Source organism: Drosophila guanche, unplaced genomic scaffold, assembly GCF_900245975.1.
Source record: "Drosophila guanche unplaced genomic scaffold, DGUA_6, whole genome shotgun sequence".
NCBI classification, from domain to species: domain Eukaryota; kingdom Metazoa; phylum Arthropoda; class Insecta; order Diptera; family Drosophilidae; genus Drosophila; species Drosophila guanche.
This window is the reverse complement of record NW_022995747.1, coordinates 1,041,726-1,065,845: the sequence shown is the minus strand read 5'-3', so window position 1 is coordinate 1,065,845 and position 24,120 is coordinate 1,041,726. Positions and strand designations below refer to the sequence as shown.

At 46.3% G+C, this 24,120-nt stretch overlaps 8 protein-coding genes across 12 annotated transcripts in view; 5 read left to right on the top strand and 3 right to left on the bottom strand.

Annotated features, from left to right (window-relative positions):
• Positions 1–1,480: 1,480 nt before the first annotated feature.
• On the top strand, positions 1,481–1,961 carry LOC117583140 (farnesol dehydrogenase-like; the record flags this gene model as incomplete). Its single annotated transcript, XM_034271330.1, has 1 exon — positions 1,481–1,961. A coding segment is annotated over exon 1 (438 nt), but the record flags the coding sequence as incomplete, so codon positions are not given.
• Positions 1,962–1,974: 13 nt separating this feature from the next.
• On the top strand, positions 1,975–3,639 carry LOC117583743 (farnesol dehydrogenase-like). Of its 2 annotated transcripts, none has more exons than XM_034272261.1 (2): positions 1,975–2,547; positions 3,375–3,639. In XM_034272261.1, exons 1-2 carry the CDS (start codon positions 1,975–1,977, stop codon positions 3,552–3,554), a joined length of 753 nt encoding a protein of 250 aa, XP_034128152.1. In that variant the 3' UTR covers positions 3,555–3,639. The 2 variants fall into 2 exon arrangements, with proteins under 2 accessions (XP_034128152.1, XP_034128153.1); XM_034272262.1 differs by lacking the exon at positions 3,375–3,639 and adding an exon at positions 2,612–2,865.
• Positions 3,640–3,898: 259 nt separating this feature from the next.
• Positions 3,899–5,617, top strand: LOC117583742 (farnesol dehydrogenase-like). Of its 2 annotated transcripts, none has more exons than XM_034272259.1 (2): positions 3,899–4,516; positions 5,339–5,617. In XM_034272259.1, the coding sequence occupies exons 1-2, from the start codon at positions 3,944–3,946 to the stop codon at positions 5,516–5,518; spliced, it is 753 nt and encodes a 250-aa protein (XP_034128150.1). In that variant the 5' UTR covers positions 3,899–3,943; the 3' UTR covers positions 5,519–5,617. The 2 variants fall into 2 exon arrangements, with proteins under 2 accessions (XP_034128150.1, XP_034128151.1); XM_034272260.1 differs by lacking the exon at positions 5,339–5,617 and adding an exon at positions 4,581–4,825.
• A 1,311-nt stretch (positions 5,618–6,928) lies between these two features.
• LOC117583740 (protein dispatched) lies at positions 6,929–12,576 on the bottom strand. The gene is made up of 7 exons (XM_034272256.1): positions 12,421–12,576; positions 11,328–12,329; positions 11,177–11,268; positions 9,793–10,347; positions 9,102–9,740; positions 8,055–9,041; positions 6,929–7,995 (listed from the first exon to the last, which is right to left on the bottom strand). The coding sequence occupies exons 1-7, from the start codon at positions 12,574–12,576 to the stop codon at positions 7,758–7,760; spliced, it is 3,669 nt and encodes a 1,222-aa protein (XP_034128147.1). The 3' UTR covers positions 6,929–7,757.
• On the top strand, positions 10,351–11,293 carry LOC117583747. The gene has a single exon (XM_034272265.1). The coding sequence runs from the start codon at positions 10,411–10,413 to the stop codon at positions 11,146–11,148; it is 738 nt and encodes a 245-aa protein (XP_034128156.1). The 5' UTR covers positions 10,351–10,410; the 3' UTR covers positions 11,149–11,293.
• Positions 12,577–13,181: 605 nt separating the features above from the next.
• LOC117582961 (evolutionarily conserved signaling intermediate in Toll pathway, mitochondrial) lies at positions 13,182–14,551 on the top strand. Its single transcript, XM_034271073.1, has one exon. The coding sequence runs from the start codon at positions 13,260–13,262 to the stop codon at positions 14,520–14,522; it is 1,263 nt and encodes a 420-aa protein (XP_034126964.1). The 5' UTR covers positions 13,182–13,259; the 3' UTR covers positions 14,523–14,551.
• Positions 14,540–18,364, bottom strand: LOC117582960 (GTP-binding protein 2). 2 transcript variants are annotated; one of them, XM_034271071.1, is made up of 4 exons: positions 18,098–18,364; positions 16,122–16,802; positions 15,192–16,060; positions 14,540–15,135 (listed from the first exon to the last, which is right to left on the bottom strand). In XM_034271071.1, the coding sequence occupies exons 2-4, from the start codon at positions 16,795–16,797 to the stop codon at positions 14,863–14,865; spliced, it is 1,818 nt and encodes a 605-aa protein (XP_034126962.1). In that variant the 5' UTR covers positions 16,798–16,802; positions 18,098–18,364; the 3' UTR covers positions 14,540–14,862. The 2 variants fall into 2 exon arrangements, with proteins under 2 accessions (XP_034126962.1, XP_034126963.1); XM_034271072.1 differs by lacking the exon at positions 18,098–18,364 and adding an exon at positions 17,114–17,374.
• Positions 18,365–20,179: 1,815 nt separating this feature from the next.
• Positions 20,180–24,120, bottom strand: part of LOC117583263 (neural cell adhesion molecule 1) — a 58,551-nt gene continuing 54,610 nt past the window's right edge. Inside the window, exons 15-18 of one of the 2 annotated variants that reach the window (XR_004573779.1) lie at positions 21,851–22,009; positions 21,497–21,777; positions 20,343–21,402; positions 20,180–20,307 (exon numbers count right to left, since the gene is read on the bottom strand). Coding sequence is in view for 1 of the 2 variants with exons in the window: in XM_034271490.1 (XP_034127381.1) it covers positions 20,761–21,402; positions 21,497–21,777; positions 21,851–22,009 (1,082 nt within the window). In the remaining variant the exon portion in view is untranslated. Of the gene's footprint in view, positions 21,403–21,496; positions 21,778–21,850; positions 22,010–24,120 lie in introns of both variants that reach the window. The other variant, XM_034271490.1, reaches the window with a different exon arrangement.

Sequence of the window (24,120 nt, the reverse complement as noted above, 5' to 3'; positions counted from 1 at the left end):
ACAAACAAGACGGACAGACGGACAGACAGACATGGCTCTATCGACTCGGCTATTGATGCTGATCAAGAATATATGTACTTTATGGGGACGGAAACGCTTCCTTCTGTGCGTTACATACAACCGTTATTCGCACAAATACAATATACCCTATTTACTCTTTGAGTACCGGGTATAATTAAATAATTATATCCGAATAACCGCTGATCTAAATCTTCTAATCGGTATCTTATAGTCGACTAAAGCTATCTGACTCACAAATACTCACAAATGTATATTATTTATCGTATGTAAGACCATCACGATGATACGCTGATTTCCTCACACACACACACACACACATACGAGTACACACGTGTGCTCATATCAACCCGATTATGATATTCTCTCTGAACCGAAATTAAAAAATTGACAAGAGCTTTTTTTATACGAAGGCCGAAAGTGTGACGTCAGCGTTGAGCAGCAGGTCATTGAGGCATTCGCTTGGATTGATACAACTTCGGTGGTGCTGATGTTTTGGTCAACAATGCCGGCATCGCTGGTAAATTACAAATCACAGATCCAGAAAACGCTGCCGATCTGCGCGCTGTCTTGCAGCGCCGCAAAGTCAACGATGGCTGCCCGCCAGCTCGCGAGCGCCAAACAAGAAAGAGAGCGCTGGAGCTCCGGCTGTTAGCAAAAGTCCGCTGCTAACTCGCTGCTGCTACTTTCCACACAACAGTTCAACAAATGGCTGCTTAATTAATTGCATAGAATTTGTAAAACAAATTGTACATTGAATGTACAGACATACATAGATAATTAATTAAGACCGTAGCTTACATAGGGTAGCTCAGTGATTTGTTATCTCTCTATCAGCCTTTTACCTGGTACTCGAAGTCTCGGAGTCTAAGGGTATATTGGTTTGACGTGTAGCATTTACGACTACAATTAAGATCAGTACATATATAATAATAATAATACAATAAGAGAGTCAACACATATCTTTAAAGCTCTGAATATACGGTATTTTTAGTCGAGTAACAAGTGTTTTCTTTTTAAAGTGCTTCCAACTTCCGTCTATTCACATGGACAAACTACATCCGTGCACACATATGTACATAAACACGCACGTAGATAAATCTCTACGAGCTTACGCTCATTTCATCGTGATAATGATGTTCTCTCTGACAATTAGTTAACCATTTGGCCAGAGCTTTTCTCAGCCGAAAGCATGTCGGACCATGCAGCAACTATTAAGGAGGGCCCGTCGTCGGCAGCTTTCCTCGGGTCATTTCCCCCCGACCGTGGTGGGACGCAAGTATGAGCAGCTTGTACTCTTATTATTGTAAAGTTGCTCTCTGTCTCTCTGCACGCCCTTTCACTCACACTTATTGACAGCAATGTTATGTTTCCCTCTAAAAAGCGGACGGGCCCTCCTTTATGGTTGCTTTATGTATCGGACAAAGCTCTATAAATTGGATTCTCTCCTCGGGTACGAGCTCAATCGTATCACGAATTCTCAAGAACAAACATACAATTTCACAATGGATCGTTGGTTGAATCGTGTTGCCGTCGTCACCGGAGCAAGCTCCGGGATTGGAGCTGCCTGCTGCAAGGATTTGGTAGCCAAGGGTATGGTCGTAGTTGGCCTGGCCCGTCGCGAGGAACGTCTTCAGGAGCTAAAGGCATCGCTACCAAAAGATCAGCAATCAAGGTTCCATGGCCGAAAGTGCGACGTCAGCGTTGAGCAGCAGGTTGTTGACACATTCGCTTGGGTCGACCAGACCCTGGGAGGAGCTGATGTCTTGGTAAACAATGCCGGCATCCTTGGTAAATTACACATTACCGATCCAGACAACGCTGCCGATCTTCGAGCTGTCTTGGACACCAATGTGCTTGGAGTTTCGTGGTGCACACGCGAGGCTTTCCTTTCGCAGCAGCGCCGCAACGTCAACGATGGCCATATTGTGATCATCAACAGCGNACAATTTCACAATGGATCGTTGGTTGAATCGTGTTGCCGTCGTCACCGGAGCAAGCTCCGGGATTGGAGCTGCCTGCTGCAAGGATTTGGTAGCCAAGGGTATGGTCGTAGTTGGCCTGGCCCGTCGCGAGGAACGTCTTCAGGAGCTAAAGGCATCGCTACCAAAAGATCAGCAATCAAGGTTCCATGGCCGAAAGTGCGACGTCAGCGTTGAGCAGCAGGTTGTTGACACATTCGCTTGGGTCGACCAGACCCTGGGAGGAGCTGATGTCTTGGTAAACAATGCCGGCATCCTTGGTAAATTACACATTACCGATCCAGACAACGCTGCCGATCTTCGAGCTGTCTTGGACACCAATGTGCTTGGAGTTTCGTGGTGCACACGCGAAGCTTTCATTTCGCAGCAGCGCCGCAACGTCAACGATGGCCATATTGTGATCATCAACAGCGTTGTGGGCCATAAAGTTCCAGTGTTCCCTGGCGTTGGCTTAAAAATGTATGCACCTTCTAAGCATGCCGTCAGCGCACTCACCGAGGTACTGCGACAGGAGTTTCTGCTAAAGAAAACAGAGACGAAGATAACTGTAAGTTTGACGATTAATAATAATATATTGGCAAATAATTAACAAGCTTTCATTCGACCCTTAGAGCGTTAGCCCAGGTGCAGTCGACACTGAGATCGTTGATGCAGGCAAGAATGCAATGGGAATGCTGCGGGCTCAGGATATCGCAGATGCGGTGACCTATTGCATTCAGACTCCGCCTAATGTGCAGATCCATGAGCTAACAATCAAGCCAGTTGGCGAAAAGTTTTGATGGATACTCGAAGCTAGAGACTACTATTATGGGTGACACTTGGGTGCATTTTTTTGGTAAATTAAAACATATTTAATCCATTATTATTTATCATATTGGTATTGGTTGTACAAGTTCGCAAACTACTTTTTGGGTGAATATATACAAAGTTAGCCCCGAAGCTTACATAGGGAATTCCAGTTTATTGTTGTCTGTTTATCGGCATTTTAAGAGGTACTCGGAGTGTTCTTGGGTATATTCTTTCAGATATATTTTGGGAACACACACACATACGAGTATGTACCTATATATGCTCACAACAACGTGATAATGATATTCTCTCTCAACAGTAATTAACAAATTGAGTAGAGCTTTTTTTAGACGAAGGCATATCGAGAAAATTCTATAAATTTGAATATCGCGAACTGTCTAGAATAAACATAGAATTTCTCGAGAGGATTTCCTTTTGCAGCAGCTCCGCAAGGTCAACGATGGCCATGTGGTGATTATCAACAGTGATATAGGAAAAGAAAACGCAGACGAAAATAGCTGTGAGAATTATAAATATTTCCAATTTGGGCAATAATTAATTATGAAAATATCTTACGACCCTTAAAGCATTAGCCCTGGTGTTGTCGACACAGAGATCATTGATGATAAAATCAAGGAGGCAATGCCAAACTTCCCTATGCTGCGTGCTGAAGATGTTGCGGATGCGGTGACCTATTGCATTCAGACTCCGCCTAATGTGCAGATCCATGAGCTAACAATCAAGCCAGTTGGCGAAACGTTTTAAAGAGGTTCCAGAATTTGCACAAGCGAAAGTTCAGCAAGCAAAATAAATGATGTTCGCTGGTGAAATAAAATATAAATTTTCTATACTTAGAACTATCAATATGTGTGATTTTGCTCTAAATANATTCACATGGACAAACTACATCCATTTCATCGTGATACGCTGATTCGTGCACAGATATGTACATAAACACGCACGTAGATATATCTCTACGAGCTTACGCTCATTTCATCGTGATAATGATATTCTCTCTGACAATTAGTTAACTATTTGGCCAGAGCTTATCTCAGCCGAAGGCATTTCGGACAAAGCTCTATAAATTGGATTCTCTCCTCGGGTACGAGCTCAATCGTATCACGAATTCTCAAGAACAAACATACAATTTCACAATGGATCGTTGGTTGAATCGTGTTGCCGTCGTCACCGGAGCAAGCTCCGGGATTGGAGCTGCCTGCTGCAAGGATTTGGTAGCCAAGGGTATGGTCGTAGTTGGCCTGGCCCGTCGCGAGGAACGTCTTCAGGAGCTAAAGGCATCGCTACCAAAAGATCAGCAATCAAGGTTCCATGGCCGAAAGTGTGACGTCAGCGTTGAGCAGCAGGTTGTTGACACATTCGCTTGGGTCGACCAGACCCTGGGAGGAGCTGATGTCTTGGTAAACAATGCCGGCATCCTTGGTAAATTACACATTACCGATCCAGACAACGCTGCCGATCTTCGAGCTGTCTTGGACACCAATGTGCTTGGAGTTTCGTGGTGCACACGCGAGGCTTTCCTTTCGCAGCAGCGCCGCAACGTCAACGATGGCCATATTGTGATCATCAACAGCGTTGTGGGCCATAAAGTTCCAGTGTTCCCTGGCGTTGGCTTAAAAATGTATGCACCTTCTAAGCATGCCGTCAGCGCACTCACCGAGGTACTGCGACAGGAGTTTCTGCTAAAGAAAACAGAGACGAAGATAACTGTAAGTTTGACGATTAATAATAATATTTTGGCAAATAATTAACAAGCTTCCATTCGACCCTTAGAGCATTAGCCCAGGTGCAGTCGACACTGAGATCTTTGATGCAGGCAAGAAGGCAATGCCCATGCTGCGGGCTCAGGATATCGCAGATGCGGTGACCTATTGCATTCAGACTCCGCCTAATGTGCAGATCCATGAGCTAACAATCAAGCCAGTTGGCGAAAAGTTTTGATGGATACTCGAAGCTAGAGACTACCATTATGGGTGACACATGGGTGCATTTTGGTAAATAAAAACATATTTAATCCATTATTATTTATCATATTGGTATTGGTTGTACAAGTTCGCAAACTACTTTTTGTGTGAATATATACAAAGTTAGCCCCGAAGCTTACATAGGGAATTCCAGTTTATTGTTGTCTGTTTATCGGCATTTTAAGAGGTACTCGGAGTGTTCTTGGGTATATTCTTTCAGATATATTTTGGGAACACACACATTCGAGTATGTACCTATATATGCTCACAACAACGTGATAATGATATTCTCTCTCAACAGTAATTAACAAATTGAGTAGAGCTTTTTTTAGACGAAGGCATATCGAGAAAATTCTATAAATTGGAATATCGCGAACTGTCTAGAATAAACATAGAATTTCTCGAGAGGATTTCCTTTTGCAGCAGCTCCGCAAGGTCAACGATGGCCATGTGGTGATTATCAACAGTGATATAGGAAAAGAAAACGCAGACGAAAATAGCTGTGAGAATTATAAATATTTCCAATTTGGGCAATAATTAATTATGAAAATATCTTACGACCCTTAAAGCATTAGCCCTGGTGTTGTCGACACAGAGATCATTGATGATAAAATCAAGGAGGCAATGCCAAACTTCCCTATGCTGCGTGCTGAAGATGTTGCGGATGCGGTGACCTATTGCATTCAGACTCCGCCTAATGTGCAGATCCATGAGCTAACAATCAAGCCAGTTGGCGAAACGTTTTAAAGAGGTTCCAGAATTTGCACAAGCGAAAGTTCAGCAAGCTAAATAAATGATGTTCGCTGGTGAAATAAAATATAAATTTTCTATACTTAGAACTATCAATATGTGTGATTTTGCTCTAAATATCTCTTGGAATTCGTTTCTATTTTTTATTCCCGGTACTCGAAGAGTAAATTGGGTATATTGTATTTGTGTGAATAACGGTTGTATGTAACGCACAGAAGGAAATGTTTCCGACCCCATAAAGTATATCTATTCTTGATCAGCATCAATAGACGAGTCAATAGAGCCATGTCTGTCTGTTCGTCTGTCCGTCTTGTTTGTCGGCTAGTACTCAGAGACTATAAGAGCTAGAGCCACCAAATTTTGGCTCCAGACTGCTGTATGCTCACACTGAAACTAGTGTTTTCCAAAAATTAGCCCCGCCCCCGCAAAAGGGCGAAAACCTACCAAATCAACAATTTTTAAAATAAAATATGAGTAGGGAATGACCATATCTATCAGGTCACCAAATTGGGATCCGATTGGATCATTAGTATAGCCACAATGAAGAAAATAATTTGCAGTGGCTCACAGATGTGTTTTTGTTTTGCGCTCCGTATTTTCCTTTCTATTTTGAATAAACGCGTGTGCTTTTTCTTTTTGTAAGTACGCCCTCACTATTAGCCGCTCTCTCTTGTAGTTGCGCTTCTGTCTCACTCTCTAGCTCGAGTAACTGTTCTCCCTCTCTCGCTCTCAATACTTTCTGTGCAGTAGCGCGCGCTCTCCGTTTAGCTGTCGCTGCACTTGTTCTTCTCTCCTCTCTCCATTCGACTGTTTTCGATCACGCTTTAAGCATTGCTTTAAGCACTTTTTCGGCACACTGGTCCCATTGCTATTTGTTTTGAGAAAATAATTTTTATTTATATTTTATTTATATATTTAATATAAATAATAGAAATAATGAAATACGTATTTGTGTGTTCCGAGCATCCCTTGCTGGCTCTGCGATAACGTACTCAGGTCTCGTGGGTGACGCGATTTCAAAGCGTAATGGTCTGCATTCTAGTTGCGTGGCATGTCAGTCTGTCGTTCCTCTGCCTCCGTCACAGCCTTGGCTAAACCCATCCCGTCCCGCAGCTTATATTTGTTTTTTTTTCACATTATCTCATTCACACTCTGCTTCTGCAGTGTGCGGCCTCTGCCTTTCGCGTTCCTCTGCCTCTTCCGGTACTCTTCAGTGTGTGGTTCTATGAAGGGGGGGCGAACTAAAGGAGCGTGTTGGTGTGAGAAGCGTTGCAGATTTAGATGACAGATAAAGAAAAAATGTAAAATTTGACAAAACACGCTAAGGTGCAGATGTAGTACTGAGTGCCGCGTATAAAAGTTGTGACGCGTAAGGAGCGTCCCACATGTCTCTTCTTGTTTTTGTTTACAATTAACATTTATTAAATCACTTCAACACGTTAGTTCACTGAAGGAAGTACAGAGCCTTTTAGTTGTAGTTAATTACAATACGTCATGGTTAGGAGGGGGTGGTATACACTAAGTACAACTCTTTGTCTGTATAAACACCAAAATTACTTTAGGTTTCTCATTTTCTGTATCACAGTTACATAGTTATTACAATTGTGAGTGCGTTTGTGTATGTTTGCATGTGTATATGTGTTTGTCTTTAAACGCATACAACTAGGATAGACAACAAATACTGCATACATACATACATACAAATACTGTATATATAATCGTATAACTAGCATAGAAAGTAACTACTGTATATGCTGGCGCCCATTAACATCTAATAAAAGTTTGCGAGTATAAATATTTGTGTTTGATTACCGTTAAGTACATACATACAGCAGCAATGGACAAGAAGTAATAGTATCGTTATCGTACGATGAGTATTTCCGACACTGGACACACTATTACCACCGCCAATGGCTTCACCTCATGGCTGGGGGGGGGGAACATCAAATGTGGAGCTATACACTCATATTTGCCCAGGTACAAGCGTAATGCTCGTACATTTGAGGCCACTAAACAAAAGTTTACAACTATTTCGCTTAAACCTACCAAGTACACATACATCTAGGAGTATATATCCACAAATATAACTGCGCTGGCACATATATGTACATGTATATGCATCTAAATGGGTTTCCTGTGGCTGGGGCGACCCTCTGCCCGTATTAAAAAATGCAGTTGCTTGATTCAACCACTCCTTATCCTTCTCCTTCCTTGTTGGCCGGCTTTAGTAACTAACTCAATTTGATGTAGACGGATACGTTTGATATTTGCACTCGCGCAGCGTCTGGAATGAGTGCTCAAAGTCATTCGGCAGCGAGCCCAACGCATGTGCACTTTCAGTGCCCGAAATAGTTTTGATCAGGCTGTTGGAGTTGAGCGATTCCAGTTCGTGAGTCTCCGAATTGGCCAGCTCCACAATGGCCGAGCTGGTAGGCGTCAACAGCTGCTCACTGGCAATCACCTGGCTGGGTTTACTGCAACAAAAAAGAGTGTTCTTAGCCGTTTAAAAGGGTAAAGTATAGAGGCCGCTTACCGCTCGTAGAACTTCCCGCTGGCATTGTGATGCTTGCGCCACACTGGCCATTTTAGCTGCAGGAAACCATGCTGCGGTCCCGCCACCCTGAGCAGGCTCATCAGGAAGAAGGTGGCATACAGCCAGCTGATGATCATGACCACCAGCAGGAAGACACCAATCTGTATGTAGGGGAGGATGTTCGATGCCATCATAATGCCACCAGCCAGACCCGTCGTAGTTGCAGCCATCACCGTCGGTCCGATAATGCGCGACAGCACAAACTGTGTGGCGGCAATCCGCTCTTTGATTGGTGACATTCGATAATGAATGCCGTAGTGCAGGCTAAAGTCCACTGCCAGTCCAATGGCTGTGCTGACAGCGATACTCTCGAGAATGTTTAGCTGCCAGCCGAGCAGGATGAGCACCGCCACAGTGTTGAAAATGCTCAGGGAGACGGTGAGCACGGCATAGATGGAGATGAGCAGGTTGAGGGTGAAGCACAGCAGCACAAGGAGCGAGGCGGCCATGGCCAATGTAATCGCAACGATTGTGTCATGCGAAAGCGTGTCCTGAACATTGTAGAACTTTAGATCGCTGGTGAACCATCCGCCACGCAATTCCACGGGCGCTGTGGCTAATTGCTGCTGAAACCAATGCTCCACGGTCTCGTAGAACTCCTTGATGTTGGCATAGACAGTGCTGTAGGCGACATTCGATTCGAATTCAATTACCAGCGCCTTGACTGAAAGCGATATGGCACTCCCATTGGCGCCGGCTGACTCCAAGCTATCATTTACACTGATGCCGTAATAATCATCCTCTTCCAGTGGATTGGTCGATGCAAACTTGGGTCCCGCCACACCTGGCTGGAAGAACATGGTTGTGTCGTAGAGATTGGCCACGCTCTGGGGCAGGCACAGGTCAAAAATGTGAGGTTCGTATGGAAACTGAGCGTCGCAGCAGGGCGAACGATCCTTACGTCTGATGTCCATGTCATCGATGCATCTGTGGGGTCAAACTGTGCCATTAATATTTAGTTCATTGATTATGCAAATGTGCACTCACCTTCGCTTCATGAAATCGATGAGATTTTCGATAAAACAATTTGGCAGCAACATGCCAAAGGTCTCTTGATAAAACGGCTGCTGGCGCACACTCTGGCAAAAGTCGAGGACCCAGAGCTGCGCTGGCTTGCTGGATATACTAAAATTATTGTCATAGTGGAGGCTGCCATACGATTTGGGGTTCGTATAGTCGCCGTCGTCCACAGCCTGCACACCCCACACAAAGTGCATGTGCATCTTGAAGTTCTCGTACACCTGCAGCGGCTTCTCGAACCAAAACTGATGCTTAATACTTGAGTAAACTTCGAACGGATGCTGCGACACAAATAGCTGGAAGTGAGATTTTTCTGGCAGCTGGAGTCCTGGATACCAGAACACAATGATGGCACTCGATGTGCCCAAAGCCCCGAAGAGCAACAGCCACATGTAGGCATAGTTCATGATGCTCTGCGTTATGCACTCCTCGAACACCTGACAAAATCTGTTAATTGACTTTTTGCAGGAATGCATGAGCCTCTGAAGTAGTGGCTGGCGACAGGAAATTCTGCTTGCAAAAAGGCGTTCCATTATGGACACCGTCGCGGGCAGCCAGGTGATCATTAGCAGATAATTTGTCACCACAACCGTGCCCGCAAATATCCTAAAAAATATCCGATAATTAGTTGAACGCAAAGCGAAGACGTACAGCTTACCCAAAGCACTTGATGGCCGTTATGGAGCTGCTGTAGGAGGCATAAAAAGCGCCAGCTGTGGTCAGCGATGTGACAAACATGGAGGCAGCCGCATGCCGCATTGTCAGGGCCATAATGTTCTCCAACGTCTCCGTGTGCTCGCCATGCTCCAGCGGTGTGGGCAGCGCACTCTGCGACTGTGCGGTGGTCAGTGTGCAGCGGTTCGTGCAGCCAAATCTTTCGGTCAACACACACTGCCAGATTTTTAAAAACAAAAACACATCGTCTGCCCCAATGCCAATGATCACGACCACGGCCAGCAGGTTCATGTAGGGAAAGAAGGCAAACTCCAGGACTATGGCATAGACAAAGTAGGCCAGTCCCAACGAGAAACAAACGGCCACGCAGGACATGGCTGTGATGAAGGCGGAACCGGTGTACAGCCAAACGCTGGCCATCACAAAGAGTCCGCCCAGCGACACCAGCCAGACGTCCGTCAGCAGCAGCTCATTGAAGAGTTCATTCTCCAGGCCCAGGTCCATGGCAATCACTTCCACCAGCTCGTTGCGTAGCTCTCTGAAAATAGAGTCATTAAACATTTCAAATAAACAAAATCTAAATCTAAAATAAGTCAGTGAAATGGCGCCGAAGACGAGGGAAGCTCAATTGGCGGAAATGGATCTGATATTCCTGGAGGATGTGCTGCCCAAGTGCCACAAGTGTCTTACCACCACACAGACGGACTACGTGAATCATCATAGAGGCGGTCGTCCGTTGCGTTGCAAAAAGATAGCCCAGGAAGACCCCTCGCTGCTCTCTGGCCACTATGCGAACAACCTGAAGGTGAATGGACAGGAAATGAAGACAAAGAGCTGGCCGCTCTCCATGGACTGGCGCGAGGAGTACGAGCAGTTTGTGAGGCGCAACAAGTGGTGCAACGAGGAGATCTACAAGCTCTTCTTTCTGTCTCCGCCCGTGCAGTACAAACAGATCGAACAATATCTGAAAGACCTGCAAAAGACTGTGTACATGTTCGACTACTCGCCCAAGGAGTACGTTTCGCTGCTGAGCCAACGACGTCGCAACCAGGACAAAGAGGAGCTGGAGCGTGACAGCAAGCACAAGGATTATTGGACTACCTACGGGAACTATTACAATCGCGTACAAGAAACGGAGCAATTCCGGGATGCCATCTATGCGGAGCCAAAGCCAAAAGACTTTTCAGTGGAGAACTTTGCCAAAGTGATGCGTAAACTGTTTACAAAGTACAATCTGACCACGTACTTTGATGATATATGCGTGCCAGCACTGTTCATGGCAAAGAATGGCATAATGCCATCGGGGCCAATCGATTGCTATACCCAAAGGAAGTACTGAGTGGAGGGAGTCTATCAGCCATACTTACGCATCTTCCCATTCGTGAAAGAGTGGCAGCCCACGGTTCGAGTGCGCCACAGGAACAAAGATCATGGCGTACTTCAAGTAAACGTGCGAATTCTACAACAAATATTCTCATTAAATATGGTTTAATATTCACAAGAAGTATCAAAGCTTACGTTTGGCTTGATGAAGCTAAAATCGCTGAGAAAATTGAGCACATTGTAGACCAAATTGTGGCGCTTGCATTGCTCTGGCGCATAGCAACGTGAGTACTCATTGCAGTTGTTATCCAACTTTAAATCGTGAAAGTACTCAAAGCAGCCCACGAGCAGCGACTGCAGTGAGCTCACATCCTCCGTCGTTAGGTCGAAACAGGAACTTTTGTTGGCCAGCATTGCGGCATAGTTGGGCAGCGACCAGGGCCGACAGCAGTCGGAAGTCAGCTTCTCGGGCTCACAGTATGCCTTGTAGCTGGGAACGTCTCTGATCTGCTCCTGCAGCTGGCACATGGCCAATAGGCCGTTCAAATCAAACAGCGAATCGGTGGCATTGGGTCCAATGCGCTGCACCACAAAGTGAGAATATTCCTTGCGTGGTGACGCATCGCAGAAGAATCCCTCAATGGGCTGGCGCAGGTGTGCATCCGCCCAACTGTCGGTGGGCAATGTGGCGGCCTGCTTCAGCAGCCGCCAGGTGCTCTTCTTGGTTTGTACGCGTTCCCGGTGCTTTTCCTCATCCACCGAAGTCGTATTGTGTCCGTACTGAATTTTCTCACTGCGCCCCGTCGACTCCAGCGGGGAGGCGGCACTGTCGTTGGTTATCTCATAGTCTCGAAAGACGCCGCTGTCGCCCATCCATGTGTCACGGTCACTCTCACTCTTTGGGGCACTCGTCCCCTTCAGGCGCTTCTTGAGCAGCATAAGCTTTTCGGCCATCTCCGAGTGCTCGTGGCGCTGCTGATCCTTTCGCCGTTTGTTCTTGTTCTTTTGTTTCCGCTGGTTCTTGCGCCGCCTGTGATTGGGATGCAGCTGGGACACGCCGTAGCCCTCATCCACTCTGCGCTTCTCCCAGATAACCGACGGATTCGAGAAGAGCACCCCGTGCCTGTCGGTCTCCTGCAGAAGATTGTACCAGGCCGTCAGGCGCTTTCCGATTTTGGTGCCTCTAGTCTCGAACCCCTGAAATGCGTATGGAGAAGGAGTATGAGGAGTAGGGAGGAGTGAGCATGCGTAGACATGTGCGTGGACCAGCAGCAGCCCAGATACGTACCAAGGTGGGGTCACTGAAGTCGGGCAGCTTGTTGAGGATGAGCGCCACTATTATGCAGGCCACGCAACAGACTGCAATGGAGACCACAACCAGGTACGGGCGTCTGGCCAGGACATGGTAGTACCAGTTCATCTTCTCCGAGTCGAAGCACAGCATGCCGAGGCCGCGGTTCGTTTCAATCGTTTGAATATTTGTTTCGATCTCTGTTTATTTTCTTGTCATAGTTGCTGTTGCTGTTGCTCCTAGTCCTACTCCATCATATGTGTATTTCTTGCGGTGTCTCAGAAAACCAGGGCAGGGTCAAATGCTATTGTTTTGGTTTTGTTATAGATACTGCCTGGGTTTTTTTCGCTATGCAGGCTCATAAATCCACTTGTTGGCGCTTGGTGTGCGGAATTACATTGTGGCCGGGCGAGCGTGCAACTAATTTGGGGCTTGGAACTAACTAAAACAAAAAAGGAACCAAAAATTATGCGAACAAGGATAATGCAGAAAAACACTGTGAAATAACAACAAAAAAGCAGGATGCGATAGGACTGTAAGAGCCAATCGATGGTTTGAGAGTTGTGCGATAGGGTCGATCTATCGATATATGGTGTGAGAGACAAAGTAGGATAACAAAGTCTAGTAAATCAATTAAAAGCAATACTGTATGCACTTAAAAACAATTTAATATATAAACTAATTGAACAACTTAGAAAAAATTTATTATTTCGATGGCTAAAACCATCGATAGTTTTTTCAGATGTTAATTATCGACCATGGACCATCCCTACCTGCTCTGCAATGTTTTGTAATCGTATTTACCAGAGTTAAGATTTAAATTTTATAAATAAGAAATGCTGCGACGAGCCCAGTGCCTTCTGCGAATGCACAGCAGCACTAGCCGGCAGTCGCTCTGTGCCGCACAGCGCGTACCCGTTGCACTCCACAAACATTACTCAGCTGACGAGGCGAATCGGGATGGAAAACAGAATCCGAATGCAAAGCGTGCCGGCACAGGTGGCTCCAAGAGCCTGCCAGCTGTGCGGAATGTGTTTGCAACGGCACAGGACAAGACGAAGGACACGTACCTAACCATGGTGGAGATCTTCGGGGAGCGCGATGTGCACAGGCGCAACCATGTCGAGTTCATCTACGCGGCACTGAAGCACATGCCCGACTTTGGCGTGGAGAACGACCTAGAGGTGTACAAGGCGCTGATCAATGTGATGCCCAAGGGAAAGTTCATACCGACGAACCTGTTCCAGGCCGAATTCATGCACTATCCCAAGCAGCAGCAGTGCATCATCGACCTGCTGGAGCAGATGGAGGACTTTGGCGTCATGCCCGACTACGAGATGGAGGCCATGCTGCTGAATGTGTTCGGCAACAAGGGGCACCCACTGCGCAAGTACTGGCGGATGATGTACTGGATGCCCAAGTTCAAGAACCTCTCCCCCTGGCCTCTGCCCAACCCAGTGCCCGACGACACGCTGGAAATCGCCAAGCTGGCCGTCGAGCGGATGTGCACTGTGGATCTGCGGTCGCAGATTAACGTATTCGAGACGAAGGAGCTGAACGACGCCGTGGACGAGACATGGATCGTGAGCGGCATGAGCCCGGAGCAGTCGAAGCTGTTGCGTGAACATTCGCGGCAAAAGGCGCTCTACATCGAAGGCCCCTTCCACATATGGATAAGGAATCGTCGGATAAACTACTTCACCCTGCGCGCTGATGCTGATGCGGAGTTCCTGGCCCAGCTGGACGAACGGCAGCTGGACGAGGATGATGTGTCGAACATTGAGGTGCCCTTTTTCGGTCGCCCACCACCGCGACGCCACAATCAGCTGGGTAAGCTGCGATCGGTACACCAGCAGGATGATGGCACGATTTTTGCCATCTGCGCCACTGGCACCTCCACCAAGGACTCGCTACTCTCATGGATACGACTGCTCGAAGCGAATGGCAATCCCTCCATAGGCGAGGTGCCCGTCCTTTTCAGGTTCACATCCACAGTGCCCGCCAAATCGGAGGAGATCGAGGGACCGACCAGTGTTCCAGCGACCAGCAGTGATAGCCCTAGTCGTAGCCGTAAGGAGGATGAGCCGAGCGTTAGTTAATTTATTAAATAAATTCATTGTTGAGCAAACTTCTGGTCGTTGTCTTTAATTTGGGGTGGAAATTAACGATTAGATTTACACAATTTCAAATTGTGAAGCCTGTTGGGTGCTGCCTGTTGCTGCTGCTCTAGCTACTGGTACATATTCTGGAGTATATACTGATCCGAGCTTAAACGAAAAATCACAGAACTCGAAACTAAATGTACAGAAGATCTAATCTGCCTGGATTTCGCGAATCTCTTTCTCTCTAAACCGCTAATTAAGTATTTACATTTCATCTGAGTTTGAAATATGTCAAATATATAATCTTAATATCAATATCGACTGTCTATCCAGCCTTTCACTTTGTGCCAGTTTTGTTGACGGGGAATACTTGCGTGACAACGCCGATGCCCTTGCTGGTGCCCTCGCGGAACAGGATGCGCATGCCGGGCCGCACGTACTCGGGATGGCCAACAAACTCAAACATCACGGAGGCACAATCGTTGGTGCCCAGCTTCTCGCCACCCATGATGCCCCTTATGACGGCAGTCTGGCGAATGCTGCCAATGTGCACGGTGGTCTGGAAGCCCACATAGATGGCCGTGGCATGGAACAGCACAGATACCTTGGCCTTAAAAAGGGAATCAATGAATAAAGTTTACCAGTAAAAGTGTCTCAAAGACTAACCTGAAAGAAGAACGTGCCATATGGCTCGTCCGGACTGTCGCCCAGCAGCACCATGCCGCTGCGCAGATTCGGCAGCTCTTGGTCCAGGGTGAACGACAGCGAGGCGCTCTGGCCAGCGCGTACCACACGACATGGCGCCTTATTGCGATGGATGGTATTGACGCTGACTGGAAGGAAGCTTCCGTTTGGCAGCGGACCAATTTTCAATGGCATATTCTCGGTCAGCACGCCTTGAACCAGGAGACCACCCACCACGGGACCCACGTCTGTGACCCGGAATATTTCATCGACCTGAAACTCGCACGACTCCTGCTCGAGGCGATCCTTCTCAGCATTGCTTATGCCCGGCGAGAGAACATAGAGAAATTTGGTGACCAGATTCAAGCCGGTTCCCGTGACATTCGAGACACAAAATATGGGCACAATGTTGTCCGACACCTGATTCGAGCCCGCGGATATGGCCTCGTCTGTATTGGTGACCACAAATGGCACCTTGCGGCAGCCAATGTTTGTGAGAAGTGTGCGCAGCTCCTGCACTGTGGCGTCCGGCGACGTAATGTCTGTTTTGGTTACGAGTATGAAGAATGGCATGTCCAAAGCACGCACAATGGCCAAGTGCTCCTCGGTAGTCTCGTTGCAGCCGCTGCCAGCCGACACCACGAGCATGGCATAATGCGGCGAGTAGCCGCTCAGCGCTTGGACCGTGGTGCGCATGTAGCGTCGATGGCCGGCGAGATCCATGAAGGTAACTAGCTTGCTGGAGCGGTCGCTGATCTCCTCGGCTGTCATCATCTCATTGTACTTGTAGTTGACCACATTCCCCAGCGCATCGAAGCCTAGCGTCTCGTGGGAGATGCAGGATGTGCGACCTACAGTTGAGGCAGAGGAGTTTATAAATGGCCAACAGGACTCACTTTCCACTTTGCTTACCCGACTGTATCTCGTGCATGTGCCTGAACATGTTGAGCCGTGCTCGTCCTTGTCCATTATCCAGTTCGTCTTGCGTGAGCACGCCCAGCAGCGTGGACTTGCCAGCATCAGCTCCTCCCAGTACTGCCACCCGCACCTCGATGTTGTGCTGATCGTCGGGAATCTTCCGCACCAGCACCTCGGCCACGGCCCGTCGAGAAGCAATGGTCTTGCGTCGCAGCACAGAGGTGCTTGCTCCCAAATGGTGGGCCATCTGCTTCAGCGTCATCAGCGAGGCGTTCATATCCTTCTCGCTGAGACCCTGCAGGTAGCCCGCATCGGACACACCAATCTCGTAAATGGCCTCGCCGTTGCCCTCACGCAGCCGCCACTTCATCTGTGTGACAAGATGCTCGAAGCGCTGCTTGGAAGGACTCACCAGCTTCAACTTGTACTCCACATTGCCCAGCTGTGGCTCCGGTGGCAGGATGCCCTGCTCGAAATCAAAGATCAAGTTGCCCGTGGCCGTGGTGGTGGCGGTGCCGGTGGCGCTGTATGGGCTGCACTCATTGGCATTGGCGTCCATCTCGTAGTCGCTGCTGCTGCTGCCCCCGCCGCTGGAGTTGCCATTTATCTCGGGCTCCTCCTCGAAGCCATCGTCCTGATTGGGATCAAAGAGACTCAGGAAGGACTCCATTGTGGCTACAAGTATTAGCAGATTTTTTATTGTTAGCTGATGGAAACAAAGGAACAATTTTCGATCTAACAAGAGATTTGGCCAATTGCGACATTGAGCACACGCACACACAGGAGAGTACATAAGCGGATTTGCATGTATGTGTGTATGAATGTGCATATGTATGCACATCATATCTGTTTTTCTTCGTTTTCCTCTTTGACTTGCAGCGACCTTGAAACTCTTGTTTATGTTTGCCCCCCTCCGACTTTGGGCAGATACACACAATGGGGAGGAATGGATGACATTCGATGGGTTGGGAGCTCCAACTGCTTACCCAAGAAATCAAATTAAAGCGATATTATTATGGTTCCCTCAACGTTCACTGGCACAAATAATTATAAACTTAAACGGGGTCTCCTATTTGCGCGCGGGTCTGCTCGCCTGGCACAAATTATCGATTTTGGCTGCGCGATGCCCACAACCAGGTCGGTCCAATCTGTTATTTGGGTATATCTCTTTCAGTATCTCTGCTGCTTCTGCTTCTGGCTCTAGCTCTGCCTCTTGCTCTGCTCCCAGTTTGTGCTTTTTGTGTTTGGCTGCCTTTCGATTTTGTTTATAACTTGCTCTGCTTTGTGCTACAACCACACGCTTAGAACGAGTATACACACACGCATACATACATGGGCATATTCAACCAAATACAAAAGTTCCGAAAGCTTTAACGGTACCCTGCACGAGCTGAGCATGTGCTTTACAGAATTCAGTTGCTCGCGCGACAAATTAAGTTGCGTCATTTGGGACATGTAAATTGTTTAGCTGTTCATTTACGCAAAAATCTAAGAACACATTCTTGCACTTGTCAAACTCTCTTTTATTTTGTAGATTATCACCTATGTCAAGCCCTTTTTCTAAAGAAGCGCATACAAAAGTCGTCTTGCACTTTGCCTTCTTCTTCTTTGCTTTTGGCATCTCTCTGGTTTCTGGTTCTACACAAACCTGAAGGCGGTTTTGTTTTGATCGAATCAGCTGCGATGCGTCGACGCACCTGATAGCAAACGACGCCAAACAGTTATGGCGCTATATCTTGAAATGGATGAAAAGCAATTCGCGAGAAAGCTTTTGAGTTTTTGGTTTTGGGGAATTTTACTGTTGTACGTGTCCAACAATAACGTATTGCATACGTGCGCTAATTTCTAGCGTTGCATATGTAGATACAACTGTACACATGTTTGCTGCACATCTTTGGTGCGCAAATTTCATCGTGTTGTGGGTCCAAACTTGAATTAAAAGGAGGTCAATGCACGGCGTATGCACTTACATTTCACAATTGTTGTAATAGGCCCAGGAAGGCCAGCGATTTCTGATGCAATATGACGCTGCGTTCAATAATTGCTGGTTCCGGGAATTGCGTGAGAAGAGAATCCGATCGGGCAGTGGTCTAGCTTCTTGTGGTCACTTAAATGCACTTAATTCATTTTTAAGAGCTATTTAAAGATTACTCAATAATTTAGATGTGTGTTGTGAGTGTGTCTGTGCAACAAAATGTATTTGTTTACACTTGTTGATATTTTATATTGATTTATCGATATGTACGTTGGTTTATTAATATATTTTTTATTGTTGGACTGACGAAAATATTAATGTTCACATTTTGGTGGAATCATGTTGTTCAGTGTTCAGGTAAGATTGACTTTACTTCTCTGTTTCACGTCGATTTATATATACCCGCGACTTTTGATTGTGCTTATCGATGGTCCATTGTATTCAGCGAAAGTATCGGTAGTATTGTGCGATAAGTGGTGTCCATGGTGCTCTCTCATAGCAAGTAGCTGCTGTCAGTCAGTTTTTGAGGTTGCAGCCAGCGGCCGTTTATCCAATTGAAATCGAACGCACGGTCAGTTGTTCAGGGTCTCTCGATTGGCGGCAAAATTCAAATCGCATTCACTTTCATAATATGTTTACGTTTTATTTCTTATCATTAACATTATTACTTTATCACAAATATTTTAAGCATTTTTACATATGTAGATAGTTACAATGATGTGTATATGGTATATGTATGTATGTGGGGGCTTATCTATGCATTTTTGTATGTACAACGAATGCTCTCCTTGAGGCTCATAAAATACTTATGGATAGCAGCACATTACTGTGTGTGGTTCTACAGGTTTTCGGGCTTTAAAAAGTTTCAACTACACGTTCGTTCGCTTATGGACTCGATATCGGGGGAAGTTTGTTTTCCTATAAACTCGAAGGAAGCTTACGATTTGCTCTATTTACGCTAAACTCAGACAGCTTCCTGGAATGCTACAACTTTTACATTTAAACATTATGACAATTCATTGATTCTTACTAATTGCTATAATTTATAGAAGTTTTTTTTTTTAGCTTTTTCGCTTATTCTTTTCCTTTAACCATTATCGAAATGAGCCGAAAATGATATGACAAACTTTTGAACACTTATAGTCGTTTCTTTTCTTTTTCCTAGCCCTTGTCTATGATATAGTTTTCCGTTTTGTTTCATGCTTAAATATGTGTAATTCTGATATGCTAATGCCTTGATAACAATTGCCAACAGAGTGTGGATCGAGTAACCATTTGAACTGCCTGCCCCTGCCTCCATTTCTCATCAGCATTTCATAAATTAAATATTTACACATGTTCCTATGTATTTTCGTTGTGGTGTCAGGTCCAGCAATCAATGAAGTGTCTTGCCCAAAATCGTGCTCATCAAATTGTCATCACCCGCTGGCGTTTGCTTTTGCTTGGCTCTAGGAATCAGCTGAGCTCTGCGCTTTTACTTCTCGACCCGCATAAATCATTTTATTAGCTTATTAAAAACTTTTCCATTTATTGTCATCATTTTGCGCTATCGTGCGCACAAATCCGTGCCCAGCTCTCTGTGTTCTGTGTCGCTGCCTCTTTTATTGTGCTCTATACCCATTCAATCGCTCGTGAGCTTATTATGCTCGAGGTTGGAGCTGGGACTGGAGTTACTGTAGCTGTGGCTCTGTGTGTGGGTTGGCTATCGCATATTTTTCTAAACTTTTCTTTATTGCTCACTTGTTGGCTGCCATGGCTGCCATGGCTGCTGCTGCTGCTATTAGCAGGGACAGGGACAGGGACAGGGACACATCTCGACCATACCCATTAAATTCAAATCGGTTGCTGTTCTTGGCGCGTGTTTAAAAGTTAAATAATGGCCAGTACTGGGCACGCAATGGCGCAAGACGTGTCCAATATAACTTTTCCCGTTTTTTTGGGCCTGCTCTGGGGTGGTCGATACACTCGACTTTGATGTTGTACATTTTCTGTGAGGGTTGGAAGGCAGTTCAAATAGTTGCGGCTTGGCTCAGGCTCTCTCGGTTAGGCAGGAAGAGGGGATATGTTTTTTTTTGTCGTAGCCAGGACAAACAGATTTAACAACGATTCTCGGATACTTAGGCAATTCAACTAGAGACGCGATTACTGTCCAATTAGGCGCTGCTTTCAGCTGGCGTCAAAGTTCTTGGAAGATTTGTTTCACCTCTTGGCCATTTTGGGCGCTCCCAAATGACGCTGACGCTGACGCTGACGCTTGCAGGCCTTGTTGAACGTTGAACGTTAAGTACGTTTTTGTTTAGTATACAATTATGGCTACGAATACACTTACTTACTCTAAACATTTACAAACAAACAAACAGAGACACTTACACACGCACACGCATTACATATATATATTTAAATCTTAGAGAGAGGGTTTTTCGTTTTTCGTTTAGTTCTATGAATTTCACTGCTAAGCGACGCTGCCGAATAGCTTTCATTCCGTGCAAAGGATAGTTACTCATTCGCTATCATTGTCTTACTTTTGAGTCGGCCTCCGATTCGGCTAGTGTTTTTGTTTTTTGTGCGCCAGTCTTTTGTTTGATGCCAAGGAATTCCCACTTCCCATGCCCATGCCCATGCCCATGCACTTGCCCTTGCCCCTACCCTTGGCCACGCTTAGACGCAGCTTTCGGGTCCGGGCAAGGTGTCCGTTATGATGTGATTGCGTCCGGCGCTGGACTTGTGCGTGATGGTGTTGAGCTGCGACGGCGACAGGCTCGTCCCAGCCATCACCGAGCCCAGGCCTAGGCCCTTGGGCAGCGTCATGTGGGTGGGCAGGGTGGCGGACATGGGCGATCCAGCGGCCGCTGCCTTGCTCAAATTGTAGTCTATCAGACTGCTGGTGGTCAGATAGTCGGCCAGGGTGAGTGTCGGATCATGGCCACCCACCGCAGCCCGCTGCAGGCTGCCCGATGTGGGCTGGCCCATGCTGTGGGGCAGCGTATGATGCATGTGGTGGGCGTAGTGGCTGCCAGCCCCTCCAGCTGCACCGTTTGCCAGCGCATTGCTCCCCGAGTTAACGGTGCTGCTGGCAGAGCTGAGCGTGCTGTTGCTGCCCCCACCGCCCCCTCCGACTACCGCATAGTTTCCCATGTTGAGGCCCAGCTGCTCGTAGCGACTGAGCGTGGGCATGGCATCGTAGAGGAGCGGTGCGGCCGTCGACGATGATGTCTGATAGCCCTTGGCCGCAGTGTCGCTCTCCAGCCGCAGGGTGCTCGACTGGGAGGGCGGGCTGCTCAGGTGCGGCGCACTCACATCCTGCAAAAAAGAAAAAAGAAAACAAATGCCAAAGAGTCAGTTCATGTATGTACATATGTACATATGTATGCATGTATGTTTGATGCACACTTACATAATCCATCGTTTTATGGTTCGCAGCATTGGCAGAGCTGGGAGCGGCTGATGGGCCGCCGGCACCACCTCCACCTCCACCTCCACCTCCACCACTGCCGCCCATAAATAAACCACTCGGCCGATTTCCCAGCGGCGACGATGTGTCACTGCCAGTTGCGCTTTTTTGTGCACTCAGTATGTCCGGCTGCTTTTCAATGCCCTGCTTCAAAGTGTAAGCCACAACGAGCCGCTGATGGCCAGCACCTGTTTCCAGAGGCGCCGTCACTGTCACATCCATGCCTGACAAAAGAACAACGACCACGCCACGCGCATTAGTCCCCCACCACTGAGCTGCCGCACTGCGCTGACTTACCCAAATGCTTGTCCTTGTCGTCGCACATGTTCCGTGCTCCGGGGCCGCGACGCCTACGCACAGCAATGACCACCACGGAGAGCACGGCAATGCCCACCGTAAAGAGTGTGCCAGCGAGCAGGGCAGCCAGCGGCAAGATTGACAGGCCCATGCGACCGTCTGCAATGCAAATGTGAACGAATAAATGGTGGGAGATTAATGAAAACCCAAACCCAGTAGTTTCTGCGGTATTTTCGAGCTTAAATTGTGGCAGAAAAAATACAATTTTGGCTAAATAATGGAAACATTTTTCACAGTGCAAAAAACGAAAAGAAAACAAAGTGAAAACAGCGAAAGTTTGATCACAAAGTAAACACAGCAACGCAGCTGGCTTGAGAAGTGTAACCGTACGGAATGCAGTTTACAACTCTGGTCACACTCTGCCTTTATGGGAATATATTGAGCAGTTTGCTAGCAAAATTCTGAGCCATTCTTTGAGTTATTTGCTTGAACAAAAATTGCTTTGAGAAACCAAAATTTAGATCCAATGCACATTTTGGGATCTTCGCTAGTAAATGTTAAGGCCATAAATGTGCGAACTATTATTGATAAATAAAACGCAAAAGAGCGACAAATGGTGCACACATTTGCACAAATATATTCCCTATAAATGTGTTGGCTATTAAAGATATTTGATGATGAGAGCACTATTGGCATAGCTGGGGGAATACCATGCCCGATAAATAGCCTTTTGCTTGTTGAGATTCGAATAAACTGAATGCAGCGAGCGAGACACTTGAATGCTGCTCGACCAGCTATTTTTATTTCAGCCGAGCAAGCATTCATCGCTCCGTCTCCCTCTCCCTCCTCATATTTTTCGCACATAAAACGCACAACGCATGTCAAGTGGTGGCCAAGGGAGCAGCAGGTCGTTCACTGGTTGCTCCTTTAGTTCTCTGGGTTTTTTTTTTTTGCCTTTTTAGTTTGTTTTTTTGTTGTATTTGAAAATGCTTTAGCATGGCTGCTAAGCATTTCAATTAAAATCCGTTTGACTGCCGCTGCGGCATTTCTGGGGAAATTCACATTGAATATGCATTACAAGAGGCAGCAGCAGCAAACATTTCAGGGCTAAACGTTGGCTATAATTTAACATTCAACAAATCATGCGCGCCTGCGGATATGCCACACAGAATTTCAATAAGCAAACAGCCAGGCGGCCAGGCGGCCAGGCAGCCAGGAGACAGCATAATACGAGCACTCCTAACCGGAACGGAACGACATGCTATCAAAATGTAACAGAGAGGGCGGCTGACTGCGACCGTTGCTAATTTATAAACCTGCGCCCAAAACGCCAAAGTTGCAAATCAATAAATATTCTTTTTGGCCGATGTATCGAATGTTGACGAAACAGCGCCGCTGGCCAAATTGCTCATTTATGCATGGCTGCGTCTAAGCGAACTCACACACACACACACCCACACACGGTCTCGTGTAGGTCTGATTTGTACGTGTGTTGTAATTGCTGGCACATGACTTTTGAAAAAGAAACAAAAAAAGGGAAATATAAATAGAAATATGCGTGTAGTACACATTTGAAGCTTCGTACAGTGCGTTTCGCAAGTGTAAGATACCAGCGATGCGTGATTGCATGTGGCATTTGTAATGAAAAATTAATAAGAAAGAATCCAAATTAATAATGGTGTAAGTTTCCAACAGTTAATATTTGTCTGTATATTTATTTCTCTAGTCCCATTAAAGTTCTTAGCGTTTTGTAACGCACTGTATGTGAATTAAATGCCCCAATGCCAAAAAGAAAAGCAAATAATAACAAGCTGACGTAGAATGTTTTTTAGTTTTAATTAGATTTAAGCAGCGCAGCAAATGATGAACGAATGATGATTTGGAATGAACATTAATCATGCTGCTGCCGTGTCTGCCCCTTTTTAAATACTCAAACTAAATGTTCTGCTCTCTGTATGCTGCTTCAAACGGCAGATAAATAACGAATTTGTATATCATTTTCATGCTCATCAAGCGCTTAAATGATTTATGAAACGATTTCGCCGATTGCTGCGGCAATGATTTAAATTAAATTCGAAGCTTATTTGGTTTATTCAATGTCATGCCAATGCGGAAATAATAATTCATTTTGAATTTCATCACGATATGCTTCGGAATCGTATGAATAATATTCATTGATGCACTACACCCCACGGAGGAGGATAAGCAATACAGATGTGGGTGGTACTATTTCCACTTATGAGTGAACATACTGGGAATTGCTTCCTAAG